Source organism: Melopsittacus undulatus, chromosome 6 (genome assembly GCF_012275295.1).
Source record: "Melopsittacus undulatus isolate bMelUnd1 chromosome 6, bMelUnd1.mat.Z, whole genome shotgun sequence".
NCBI lineage: Eukaryota > Metazoa > Chordata > Aves > Psittaciformes > Psittaculidae > Melopsittacus > Melopsittacus undulatus.
Window position 1 is genome coordinate 57,645,172 of NC_047532.1, and position 13,029 is coordinate 57,658,200.

Below are 13,029 nucleotides of genomic sequence, written 5' to 3' on the forward strand. Positions count from 1 at the left end.
TTTTTTAGAGTCATAGTCTCTTCAGCAGCCTGTTGTTTTCAGATGAAAGTTAGACTTGGTCTGTGTTGTGATTACTGTCTGTTGTCACTTTGCCATTAAGGAGGTGGATCCAGTGTTGAATATCTAGCCTGCCAAAATATTAATGAAGGTCATGCGTGACCTTTAGGTAATTTTCAGTGTGGTGTTGTGTCAATTCTGCCAAGCAGGGACTTTCATTGAGGTCACTTCTGATTATACTGACTGAAAGAACTGCTTTGGCACCAATGAAGGAGGATGCTTTTTGAGCACTTAGCTTGGTATGATAAACATGTTTATTATGCCAGAAATTGCCACTTGAATGGTCTGATTTGGACTGGACACATCGACTTTTCAGCAAATAATTTCTGATGGTTTGACAGATAAGACTCAAGTTCTTGGGATAAGATCCTCCTGCTGTGAAATTGCTGGTATATCAAAATGTGTCTTGTGGTTATAATGAGTTATAATGAGTGGTTATAATACAATGAAGCAGATAGTTTTTCAGTATTCAAAGAATTAACTGTGTTTTTGAGTTGGCATGTAAGAATTTTTTTCCCCCCTTATAGTGCACTTAATTCAGCTTGTTTGCATCAAGTCATCCTCTAGCAGTTAGCCTCATGTACACAGCCTTTGATAGCCCTCAGTAACTGTTTCCTCAGCATTAAACAGCACCCAGATCTGTTCTTGTAATTCCTGTGCTGGAACAGTCTTTCACTGGGAGAATAAGCTTTTCAGGAGATTGGGCTACAAGTAGAACACAAAACTGTGTATTTAGATATCCTGACCTCTGTGTTTCAAGGGTAGCGGTGTTAGCATCTTAACTGGGGGATTTTTATCTTTTCACTGGTAGCTCAGATGAGAATAGCTTAATGGTTTTCCTTTCCCCCTCATTCTTTCTAGGCTTGTCTGGGGACACAAGCAAGCGGAAAGCAGTGATTGCAGACAGAGTGAGTCACTGATCTCTTCCTAACTGGATTTTCATGTATACTGATGTGATACTGTGTTCCTGGAAGAAATGGTTTCTGTCCTCCAAAAGTTAATCCATCTAACTCTAGAACGTGTACATGTGCACCTCTTGCTAAAATTGTGAGCAGGATTTTAGAGGAGACTTGGGAATACCTTTTAGGTAAAGCTGGGGATAAAATCTGCAACATTAGCAAATCAAAACTTGATGTTATCATCCAGGCCTTGAGATCTCTGATCCCTTCACAGTGGAGAGAAACCTTTTTTGTAGGTAACTCCAGAGTTTCCTGACTTTTGGTTAGCAAGATAGCAGCGGCTTCTTTGGTGACTCAAGATGGAAACTGCTCCATGTATACATGGACATGGAATAAACTCATCAAGTGATCCTGCTCAGTTGCTAGAGGAACCTTTTTCTGGGAAGGTTATGTTTAAAAATACAGTTATTGGAGTAATTATTCAGCCTGTACTTTGAAGAGCTATACATGTTCTTCATGTATATTTTATTTGCAGGTTTTATTGCAGCAAAACTTATTTGTTTTGCTGTTTAAGATACTGTCACTTAAGCTTTATGTAAAAACATGACCCACATGAGCCTTGTGCTTCCAAGTATGTTCATCTGCCTGAAAATCTGACTGGCTGCCCAGTTTCTGGGTCAGTTAAAGTTAGTGTAGGCCTTCAGTGTCCCACCAGGCCACTTCTATGCCAGTCATACCATTGTCTTCTGGCAGCCTCTTCTCCCTGCCCACAGTAGGTCATACCCAAAATGGGGCAACAAAGTTTACACTGCTGCCAGCCTCCAAGTCAGTCTATTAAATGTGCTACCAAGTAGGGTCTCTAGTCTGGGATTTTAATGAATTTTCTTGTTTATTGTAATTCAGATGGTTGAAGTCCTTCTCCATTATGCTGATCGGACTTTGAAGAAATGTCCTGACCAAGGGAAAATCCAGGTTATGGAGCAACATTTTCAGGTATGATGCTCTAGAGGACTCTCTTGTATAGATCTTGAAATTTTTTAATCAGACTTTGCTGCAAAAATTGTCTAGTTTTAAATAATACTGCTGTGGTTCACCTGAACACTCTCATCTATTGTGTGCACTAATGAAATCAGGACTTTGCTCTGCTGCCTAGCCATAGCTGAACCTGTATGCTTTCTGTCCTCTGCAGAAGTATCACTAGGGTTTTTCTCCATATGAAACAGCATATGGGAAAACCTGTAACTGTGCCAACTACCAGCTGATTCAAATAACTCATTGATTCTGCTCTGTATTGGCCAGGATTCACTTTGTGCTCTGTAGGTTGTGCTATTTGGCAGGATTTTTGCCAATCCCCACAGCTTTTTTATGTTTCTTTCTCAGGATGTGGTGCCTGTCATAGTTGATTACTGTCTCTTACTCCAGCGCACGTAAGTCTGAGTTTGCAAGCCTGTCTCCCAAGTCTCCCAAATCCATGTTGTCCTGAGTACTGTTTCCTATAATATCACATGATTTAGAGGAATCATGTAATGTCATTGTTGTATTGTATATCCTGTCACAGTTTAGAGAAATGCTGAAAAACTGATACTAAAGTCAGGGTACTACATACTCAAAAGTGTCTGAAATTTTCATTGATGTGTTGAGGAAGAATTTACTTTGAACTGTTTCCCCCGCACCATCACCTTAAGAAAGAAGGTACCCTGATATGTTTTCTTTTTTCTTGTTGTAATTTCCCCTCTGACAGCAGGGTGTTTTGTTTTTTTTTCAGCATCCATAGCTGATTGGCTCTGTGTAGCTACCTGTAACTTACATCAGTAAAGAAGCTGAACAGGGCATTCTGCTCCTGAGTTGGATAAATACAGAGAAATTAGAGCTTAATTTGGAGCCCTTGGAAAACAGATAAGGAGATTTTAAGGTTATTTGATAACTAAACACTTTTTTCCTCCTAGGGATTTATTATTTAACCAGATATATGATAAGATGAGTGAGAATTCTGTAGCTAAAGGCATCTTTCTGGAGTGCTTGGAGCCATATATCTTAAGTGATAAGCTGAGGGGAATCACACCTCAAGTGATGAAAGACTTGCTGCTTCACTTCCAAGACAAGAATAGGCTGGAAAATTTGGAAGCCTGCATTGTGCATATGGATATCACCAGCTTGGACATACAACAGGTGAGCTCTTTCATTGAGTTCCTCTAAAAGATGACAGCATATGCTAGTTGCTTATGCAAATTTCTTGTGCTTTAAAGCACAGCTGAGCATATGGAAAAGGTGTCACCTTTTAGCAGACAAAACTTACGTAGTCCAACCCATTCATGCCTTTTAGTCACTAATTTGTAACAGAACTTAGTCCTGTGTCCCTTGGATCAAATTGGAAATAAGAAAACTGTGAGCTAAGAGCAGCTGTATATCTCTGTTATGCTTTGTTTGCCTTGCAGGTGGTTCTTCTATGCTGGGAAAACCATCTCTATGATGCCATGATCTATGTCTATAACAGTGGGATGAATGACTTCATTAGTCCCATGGAGGTAGGAAAGATGTTCAGTACAGTGAGTTGATTTCTGTGTGTTCAGCACGTTTTTTCTGAGAAACTGCATTTCAAACCCAATGCATTATCTTTTCATTCAGTGTGTAGATATTCTTGTTCTTTTTAATTCAAGGGAGAAATCACATGATATATGCAGTGTATTTGACTAGATGCAGTAGAGGAGAAAAGCAGTTATTAATTACAGTGCTTTAGAACGCAAGTTTCCCTGCTGAGGTGGTAATGCTCTGCAAAGTTAGAGCAGGAAATTTAGTTGTGTTACTGAAACAAACATGAAACAAAAGAAGCAGAAAAACAAGATGTCTTCTAACAGCTTTGTTGCTTGTGATGATCCTGGCCTATTGACATGATGTGCTGAGAAAGCATCAGTGTTTTACACAATAGGATTAATGGGGGTATAGGTGTGAGAGCTTGTATGAGCACCTCATGCGTTTTTTTTCTTCCTGTTCTTCCTCTGCTGACACCATAGTATATTAATATGTATTCAAGAGTAATGGAAACAAAGTGTGAGCTTACCTGTGTACAGAATTCAGAAAAAAAGCTAGAAACAGTCCTTGCACTGGGGCAGGCTTCATACTTAGCTCTTGGGTGTGATCTATTGACAGTAAGCACAGGACTCTGTAATGCTGTTACTGGAGGCCCTGTTGCTGCTGCTGGTGGTAATCCTGAAAATGTGCCTGGTACACCAATTGCTCTTGAAGGCTATAGCTATAACATCAGTGTATTTCATTAACAAAGTACTGCTATTTTCTCAGTAATGCTGAAAAGGGGAGCTGGGTCCATTTGAGTGTGAAAACCTTAAACTGCCCAATTTTTAGCAGTTACAACAGAATTTGATATTTCTAAGGAAAGATACTCTTGAAGTGTTCACGATTTAAAAAGGACATCTGGAAATCTAGCACTAGCTGTACAAGTACAAATAACTTTTTCTGCTTTCTAGAGCTAGGTATTTAGATGAGTCCTCTATCTGTGTACCCAAACTGAGCACTCTCTGGGCCTCTTTTCTTATATGTCATAACATCAGCTGGGAAAAGTATCCTTTGCCACATCTTGGTGTCTCCTGAGCCTTTGAATTGTAAGACATGATGAGACAGCAGACTTTCTGTGGGGAAGATACACCATTGACCTCTGCTTTAAACCCACATGGATTCTTTGCTTTGAGCTTTTCCAGCTGCTTGAGCATTGCCTTCGTTCTTGTTGCAGAAGCTGTTCAAAGTCATTGCTCCTCCACTGAATGCTGGGAAGTCTCTCACAGGTACAGAATTCTTTCTCTGTAAGGGTTTCTAGTTTTGATATTTGATGTTTTGAATATCTCTAGTCACTTCAACAGAGGGATGCAAGAAGGAAATATATGTCTCCTGTGTCTTGGAGAACAGAAAAGTTTTCTGGTACTATTTATGGTGTGTTAACCTCTCCATGTGTATCAGATTAAATGTTTTGCTAACAACTGGGGAAAAGAATTGCAACTGTCTGTTGTCTTGTGAAGAAAAGGTAACAAATAATTCTTGTTTTGTAGATGAGCAGGTGGTAATGGGCAACAAGCTGCTTGTATATATAAGGTAAGGTCCTTTAGAAAGGGTTAGAGGCATTTACTAGTGGTTGACACCAACTGTTTAACTCACTATAGTTGCAGAACCTTATGGTGTGTTCTGAGGCCTGAGTGCAATAGCAATGGCTACTTTGTACAGCTGACTTGAAGTTACTGTAACTTGTTGTTACACCTGGTGCAAGTGGATAGGTAGGGTAAAGTTGGCGGCTTTATAGCTCAGATTACTGCTGATACACCAATACCATATCTTAAAATTTGGTTAGCATACATTTTTTGTTCTGTGTGTGACAGAGTGCTCTTTGAACGAGGACTTGCAGCCTTAAAAGCTGTATTTTAGCCCTTTCCACCATGCCTTTTGGGATAGCTTTTCTCGGTTGCTGCTTTCTGTGCTGCTTGTCATTTGCAGGAGTCATTCTGAGATTGCAAGGTAATGATTAATTAGGGAATTTCTCTTCTCGGAATCTACTCTAGATGGTGAACATTAGAATCTGCATTACTCCAGCTTCCTAAAACGCAAGATTAAAGATTTTTGTGAGAAATGCTGAGTTTCTCCATACCTTTAGTGCTGTGGAATGGCATACCTTGGATGCAAATTCATGCAGTGAATTGGCTAATTGAGCAGTGCAGTCTGCAGTGCTTGCTTTCATGATTCATAAAATAGTTTGGCTTGTTATAAAAGCATCCTGAAAACTAACTCATGTCAGGATGTATTAAAAATGCCTTTCTCCTCCTTTTCTTTAGCTGCTGCTTGGCAGGCCGTGCATATCCATTGGGTGATATTCCTGAAGATCTGGTACCTTTGGTTAAAAATCAGGTGAGCAACCTTTTGGAAAGGAACTTTCCTGTGTGAGGTTTTTAAAAGAAGGTACATATGTCTTGTTTCATGGGATTCTGATAGAAAACTGTTCTCAGTCTGATAGCTGTAACCTTGTGATATGAGTACGTACCACTGTAAATACCAAACAAACTTTTAGGAAATTAAATCAAACAGTTGTTGCAATCTAAACATTTAAACTTTGTATTTTTCCTTCAATTGTAAATTGGGGTGCAGGAACATAGAGTTCTTAGTGGGACTAATTTTGATTGGCTTTGTTTTTGGTTTTTCCTTACTCTTTACCACAAAGTTACCAGAAATTTGTTGCTGTCTCTTCTTTCTAAACTTGACTATAACATGTCAAATATGGGGATCTCCTCTCTTTTCAAATGCATGTAACATGGGATAGAAGAAAGGGAGGTAGTATTAAAGAACATTAACTAAATATTCCTTCCTCTGTTTGTCTGTTGCTAAAACTTGTTCATGCTTGTCTCTGCTCATCAAAACATTGTGTTTGCTGAAGATAAGCTTCCAGCCTTATGATTACTGTAGATATTCAGCTGACGTCAAGAGCATGTTGTAGTCAAGAGCTCCAAACTACATCCTTGTACAATTCCCTTTTCCGATAGTCGTCAGCTAAAGAGATAGCTTATTTTCAGAGAACTTAGAAGGTAGCCAGTTTCTTGCTTCTTTTGAGAAAGATCATGAGACAACCCATGGCCTGATATTTTCTGGTCTTGTGGTGACTGCAAGATCATCTGCTTTCTCAGTCTGTTCCATCTCTGGTTAAGAGGCAATAAGCTGATACTGAATTCCTCTTCATACACCCATCTTGGCAAACCTTACTCTGGGAGACTTGACCCTGAGCCTGTCCAGCCACTCTGGTTATAAGACAGAATCTTAACTGCTCAGAGAAGTCTTTACATGTATAGGCTCTAAAGCTGTTTGTTCTACATGCTGTGGGTTGAGCAAAGGCTGACTACCCATCTCTTGTTCTTTGTTGTTCTGCTTAGTCCCACTAGGAAGAATGGTGGCCTAATATTCCAATCATCTTTCCAGGGTGCTGTAGGAACAGCAGACAATACCTTAAAGCTTCTGTGTGCTGGTAGCCCATAACAGCACAGGCTTATCCTGCTGTCCCCCTTTGGGAGAAGGTTTGATTCTGGAGCTTCATCTCTTCGTGTTGTTATTTGCCGCCCTGTTCAGTGGATAGTTTTTGGCTGAGCTAGATTCATCACACTGTTCTGACTCTGCACCAGTAGCTTTCAACTGGGAGAAATAACCTTTTCCATCTGGATTGCCCAAGATGTTGGCAGGTTGTTTCAAGGCAACAAGTACTATTGCATATGCCTTATAATTTGTTCAGGACAGGTGTGAGCATGTTCTTAATGGTTTCATCATAAGCATTATAATAAAACTAACTTAAGGATTAGTACCTAGCTAGAATAACAGTGAACTTATGCCAAAAGCGTGACTAGACATGCAGGTTACATGTAATGAAAGTTGGCTTGGTTACTGCCAAAGTAAATCTCCTTTCCTGGTACATTATTTCCATAAAAGCCCTCAAGCAGACTGTTTCTTTCTTTTTAAATTGCGTCTGAAGCTTGGCTTAAGGCAAAGCTTAAGTCCTTTGGAATCATCTCTGACAATTTCTTAAAACACAGGATGCTCCTGATCACTTTGTGCTCATAAAACTCCTGAGTTTCTGGCCAGTTTTACTGCAGACATTTTTTGGGGGTCTCTAGCATTTCACTTTAGTTACAGGATTTCAGTGAGAAAAAGCACCTTCTGTTTTGCATTTTCTTCTTGCGGTAAAATAAAACAAATGTGTTTTAGTGGTGTGGTGGGTTTGGGTGTTTCGAGGGGTTTTCTTTGGTTGTTTGGGGGGAATTTTTGTTTGCTTGTTTTGTTTTTGAGGGTGGCGGGGTGTTCTGGTTTTGTTTGCTCTCTGGTTTGGGCTTTTTTCACTAATCCAGAGCTTGTAGCTGTATGTATGTGGTAGCTCTGGGTTATTGTAGACCCTTTTCTCACAGAGTGTGCAAACCAGTCTGCTCCCCTTTGCTTGATCAAGTGCTAGGGTATTGCCCTCTCTTATGGTCCTTACCAAGTTGCCCACTGCACAGAGTAGAGCTGGCACAGCAACAGACTGTGGCTCATAGCGTGAAGGCAAGTGATAGCTCACCCAGCAGCAGATGCTCTGGGGAAGAGCCATCAACCTCTCCTTTCTATGACCTCTGATACTGTTCCTGAGAACTTGGCTTCAGTGACACCTTTCTGTCTGGATACTTGAGTCCACTCTAGCTACAGTCTGGATGGTTTTTTTTTCTTACTTGTTCGTAGCTGGCAAGGTGGATAGAAGGTTCAAGGAGGCCAACGGGGAAGGTTGTGGGTCTGAAAGTCAAGCTGCTAACTCCTGGCTTCACTATCACTGTGGTGACAGGAAAATTAACTCAGAATATGAGTACATGAGAGAACATGGCATTTCCTGAGAATGGCTGGGAAGAGCATATTGCCTGACAGTACTCCATGGGATCCCAGTGTGTATTTTAATACATACTCATGAGCGTTAGCCAGTATGCTCTCTTTCTGCTAATAGCCACGTCTCTTGTGAGTGTGTTTGAGACAACTGGAGCTGTTGCTGCCCTGTTCATTCCCTGGAAGGGTCTGGATGCCTCTGCCAGCGGTTCAGTAAAGGAAGTTGCCTTAATTTTGAAAGACATGCTCATATTTCAGGAACTATGAAGTCAGTGGAGGAGGCAAAATTGAGCAGCACCTAAGTTAGTCTTTGCAGCACCAAAAGCTTTGAGCATGAGAATGAGGAGGCAGATTGACTAGTTCTTCCCAGGGGAACAGATGACGAGGAGAGGAGCTGTGCCCTGGATAAGGAGGAGTTGCACAGCTTCCCAGGAAAGATGCTAAAAAGGGGAGGGAGTTACCTAAATTCATATGCTTCAGTCTGCAAGCATAAGCCTTAATTTTTGCTTGATCTTATATTTTGATTGATCTTCAATTGGTTAGTGAGTCTAAGGAAGGGAACTTTTTTCTTGCTAACAAGCAGAAGAAAACATCATTCAAGTAAGAACACTGATGGGCTCCTAAAGTGATTTAAAGCTTAAGTGCAAAGCTGGTGATGATGCCACTTTTCCCTATGCTTGTGCTGTCAATTTTCTGAAACTCAGAGGCAATCTGCTGTGTCTGTTTGAATTTTCGTTGCAGGTCTTTGAATTTCTCATCCGGCTGCATTCAACTGAGGGATCTGTGGATGAAGAGGTCTACCCTTATGTTCGTACGTTGCTACATTTCGACACTCGGGAATTTCTTAATGTTCTTGCACTGGTAAGAGATCACAGATCTCCTCCAAGAGAAAAATGCAACCCCAGTTCTTCCTTCATCTATGTCATAGTTGCATGATCTCTAAAATTCCTTTTAAAAAGTTTATTCTTTAGCTAAACCAGAAGTTATTGGCTTGATGCTAAAACAGTTTTAGTGTGTTCTATAAAATATCAGCAGTTCTCTATGTCCTTAAGCAAAAATTAATGAGCATGATGTTATACAGTCAAGACTGGTAACAGAAGCCATCTTTAAAGCACAGGTGAAACAAGAATAATGCATTTGGAAAGAGTATTTTAGTGCTTACATCTTTCTCCTGCATAAAGATTCATCTTTCTTCCTTTCCAAATTTCCTCTGCCTGTGGGTTTTACCTAACTTGTCTTGGAACCTGCTGCTTTGGTGATATGCACAAAAGGGATTTAGAGGCATTGTCAGTTTTGTGATATGGCTGCTTCTTTGCGTCTGTTTGTATTTTTGGGGTTGGCAGTAGAGAGTATTCTTCTCAAGGTGTCAGTGTTTTGCTTCATGCAGACTTTTGAAGACTTTAAGAATGACAAGCAAGCTGTGGAATATCAACAGAGAATTGTTGACATACTTCTGAAAGTGAGTATGCCTAAAAATTAACCTCTCTTTACATTTAAGTGATTATGTACAACATTGTGCAGCCAAGCCTGTAACTTGGATGAGGTGTCCCAATCCTGCTGTGGATAACACCTCAAAGAAGGTGATGGGCTGGAGTGTGGATTAACAGCCAGGGCTGTCAGTTGCATATTTGGAAGTGATGCTTCATGCACATTAAATATGGTGACAGAGAGGTCTCCTTTCCTGTCTTTCACCTGGGTTGTACTTCATTGTCAGTTTTCTCTTCTGCACTGTTAAGTTTATTTTGATAAGCTTCTCATTGATTCCACTTTCTGATTCCTTCTGAGCAGGAAAAAAGGGTCCTAGGAATCCTGAGTTTGGTAGTGTGCCAGTGCTCTTCTGATAAAACCCTGCTCCCTCTATCTGTAAATATGTTTGAGATGTAATGTACCCAGAATGACAGGCCTATCTTTAGTAAATGGGAGAGAACAGGAATGTCAAAGTTATCAGGCTGGTGCTCTAGAAATCACTTGTCGTCTCCAAACCATGTTCCTTAACAATGAATGTTCTCATTAAAAACCTATCTCTGCCAAATGCCGTTTGCTTTCCCCCTTCTAAGCTGTCAGCATTAATAATGAGTAACTCCACTTAGAAGCTGTTTATGTATAAACATATCATAAGTAGCGTTTCCCAGTCACTTTCATCACTGATAGATGAGAGCAAGGGCACCAGCGAGTGAGTTCAGTGACAGCACTGCTGCCGCAGGCTGTGGTGGAGGGGCTGAGATAATGCCACTGTGGGGAAACTTTTGTGAGTCTGCCCGAGTAGGATGTTAGCCGTGTGCTGAGTTAGACCATGATTTTTTGTGTCTTTAGCTGTCATCAGCAGGAGGTGGCATACTGCAGCTGTGTTCTGGAGCTACTGTGGAATATGGTCCTGTTGCACTGCATAGGCTGAATGGAGCTGTTTACAGCCCTATTCTGCGCTGCTGGCCAAGTAGCAAATATCCACCAACCCTGCTCTTGGAGGGGGAAAGGAAGGCAATTGTGAGAAATGCTGCAGGATTAAATGCATCTACAGACAGACAGTTTGGTGTTATGAGAACTGCTAGTCCCTTAGTCTGGAATCTGCTGTCCTTCTGGATAAAAATTAAATAAAAAATCTTTGAACTTTTTATTTAAATTTATAATTGAGAAAAAAAATCTTAGGAAATAGCTGCACTTCTAAAATTGTTTGGTCAACACAGATGTTCTGCTAATGTTGACCTAAACTTTGCCAAATATATCATCTTTTAGAACACCCACGTGGTTGGCCTGCAGCCTCTGTAAGGTTGCTCTGTTTCAGAGGTGCAGTATTTCCACGTTCACAGGGACTAAAGAGGACCCAGTTTGTGAAAAACAAAGCAAAAATGAATAAACATGTCTATTGTTTTAGTGAGCCATATATTTAATGCTATTAGCATTATTAGGCTTCTGTAGGAAATGGCCTTTTTAAACAGAAAATGAAGATGAAAAAAGAATTATAGCAATAGCTGATGTTTCAAGCAGAGCTCTAATTGATACTTTCATGTGTCTTACCTGTCTGCCTTTACTTGTGCAAGATAACCATTAGCAGCTCATGATGATCTTCAGCTCTAGGTCACTTTAAGAAATTGTTTCCCTCAAGCTTAGACTGAATAAGGTTATAAACTGGGATGCTTTGTGTCTAGGCTTTGCTATGGGCAATTCTTAGGTTTTAGCTACCAGAACTGTTTAGGTGATGGATTTCCTCCCAGCTAAACCCAGTACTTTTAGAGGGGGACTCTCCAAACAGGGGCATTTCATATCCCCTTAGTGATGAGGAGGTATCATATGAGATACCAAGTCGGGACGCATCACACTTATTTGCTACATGCCTGATGGGTGACAAACAGTCGTCAGGTTTCAAATACCTTTTGTAGTGAATCTTAGATATTCTTTTTTCTGTAATTTCAAGTCAAATTAGCACAGTTAGAAGTTTTCCAAAATATTTATAGACTAACAGCTAATTTAATGTGAGAAAAGAAAGCTTTCCCCAAACCTATAGTTTTTAGTCATTTTAGTTTTTAGAGTTTCTTAGTCATTAGATCAGATCTTCTGCATACCACAGTTGAAGAGGTAGGTGTCTGGGGCTAGAAATCAAATTATTTTCTTCCCTTCTATAATTCTTAATTTTATCTTTTTTTCCTCGTGTGACATTTCTCTGCTCAGAAGCTCTGTTACATGTCCAGTGATCAGCACAGACTACAGAGGTGGAGATAAGCATGAGCTTGGAGGCCCTTCACACCCAAAAATCAGGGACATACAAGAATACTTCCCTTAAGTACACAACAGAAGGTTGAGCCTCTTCAGCTTTAGGACAGAGGTGATTTAGCAAGAGCACATCCACTGTTTGTCTTAAGGTCAGACAGCTAAATGCCGTGGAAGGTGGCTTTACCTTTTAATCTTCAGGATGGACTAACACCAGGAGATTATATAGATGTCTAGGGCAGGAGGAGACACAAGGACTGTACAGGGTTTTCTTGTTGCAGCTGCAGAATCTGTCACTTGTGTCTTTATTTTTCCCTTTTCTCTGTAATGCATCTCAGGTCATGGTGGAGAATTCTGACTTCACGCCATCTCAAGTTGGCTGTCTCTTTACTTTCCTTGCCCGTCAGCTCGCCAAGCCCAACAACACACTGTTTGTAAACAGGACACTTTTTGACCAGGCAAGTATTCCTTTGTGAAAGTTGGGAAAAATCACAAAGAGGGCACAGCACTACAGAAAGTGTGGCTAGTGCTGTAGACAGAAGCAATTCTGGAAGTACTGATGCATTATAAAACATGCATCTTGCTGGGACTTTGCTATGGTTTTGAAGAAGCAGAGTAGAAGAGACCACAGAAGCACAGTAAGCTCTATATATCTTTGGTCATAATTTAAGCTCTGTGGAGACTAAATAGATTTGGATCAAACACTTTAATTAAAGATACATTAAACTTATTAATTACATGATTTCCTCTTTTCCTTGAGAGAGATAGCTCAGTCCAGGAGATAAGTCAAGGGGCTCAGCATAGTGGTTTCAGTTGTTTGGCATGTAGTCTAAGACAGGGCCACAGGGTCACCTAGTTCTTTATATTCTCTGGGTTCCCCAAAGTTTGGTTTTATATTGTGTTGCAAAGTCATGGGTTTCTTTCCCTGGAGTCTTTCAGCAGTACTTGGTTGCTCCAGTATTCCTAAGTGTCCTTAGTTAAAGGACCA

General features: G+C 40.4%; 1 protein-coding gene across 2 annotated transcripts in view; it reads left to right on the top strand.

Annotated features, from left to right (window-relative positions):
• The window catches only part of VPS8 (VPS8 subunit of CORVET complex), a 77,285-nt gene that overhangs the window by 27,252 nt on the left and 37,004 nt on the right, over positions 1-13,029 (top strand). For both annotated transcript variants that reach the window (XM_031043652.2, XM_005143064.2), the window contains 11 exons: positions 919-965; positions 1,860-1,949; positions 2,337-2,383; positions 2,903-3,125; positions 3,392-3,481; positions 4,702-4,753; positions 5,015-5,057; positions 5,789-5,861; positions 9,078-9,197; positions 9,724-9,795; positions 12,380-12,499. In XM_031043652.2, coding sequence (XP_030899512.2) covers positions 919-965; positions 1,860-1,949; positions 2,337-2,383; positions 2,903-3,125; positions 3,392-3,481; positions 4,702-4,753; positions 5,015-5,057; positions 5,789-5,861; positions 9,078-9,197; positions 9,724-9,795; positions 12,380-12,499 — 977 coding nt within the window. The remainder of the gene's footprint in view (positions 1-918; positions 966-1,859; positions 1,950-2,336; positions 2,384-2,902; positions 3,126-3,391; positions 3,482-4,701; positions 4,754-5,014; positions 5,058-5,788; positions 5,862-9,077; positions 9,198-9,723; positions 9,796-12,379; positions 12,500-13,029) is intronic.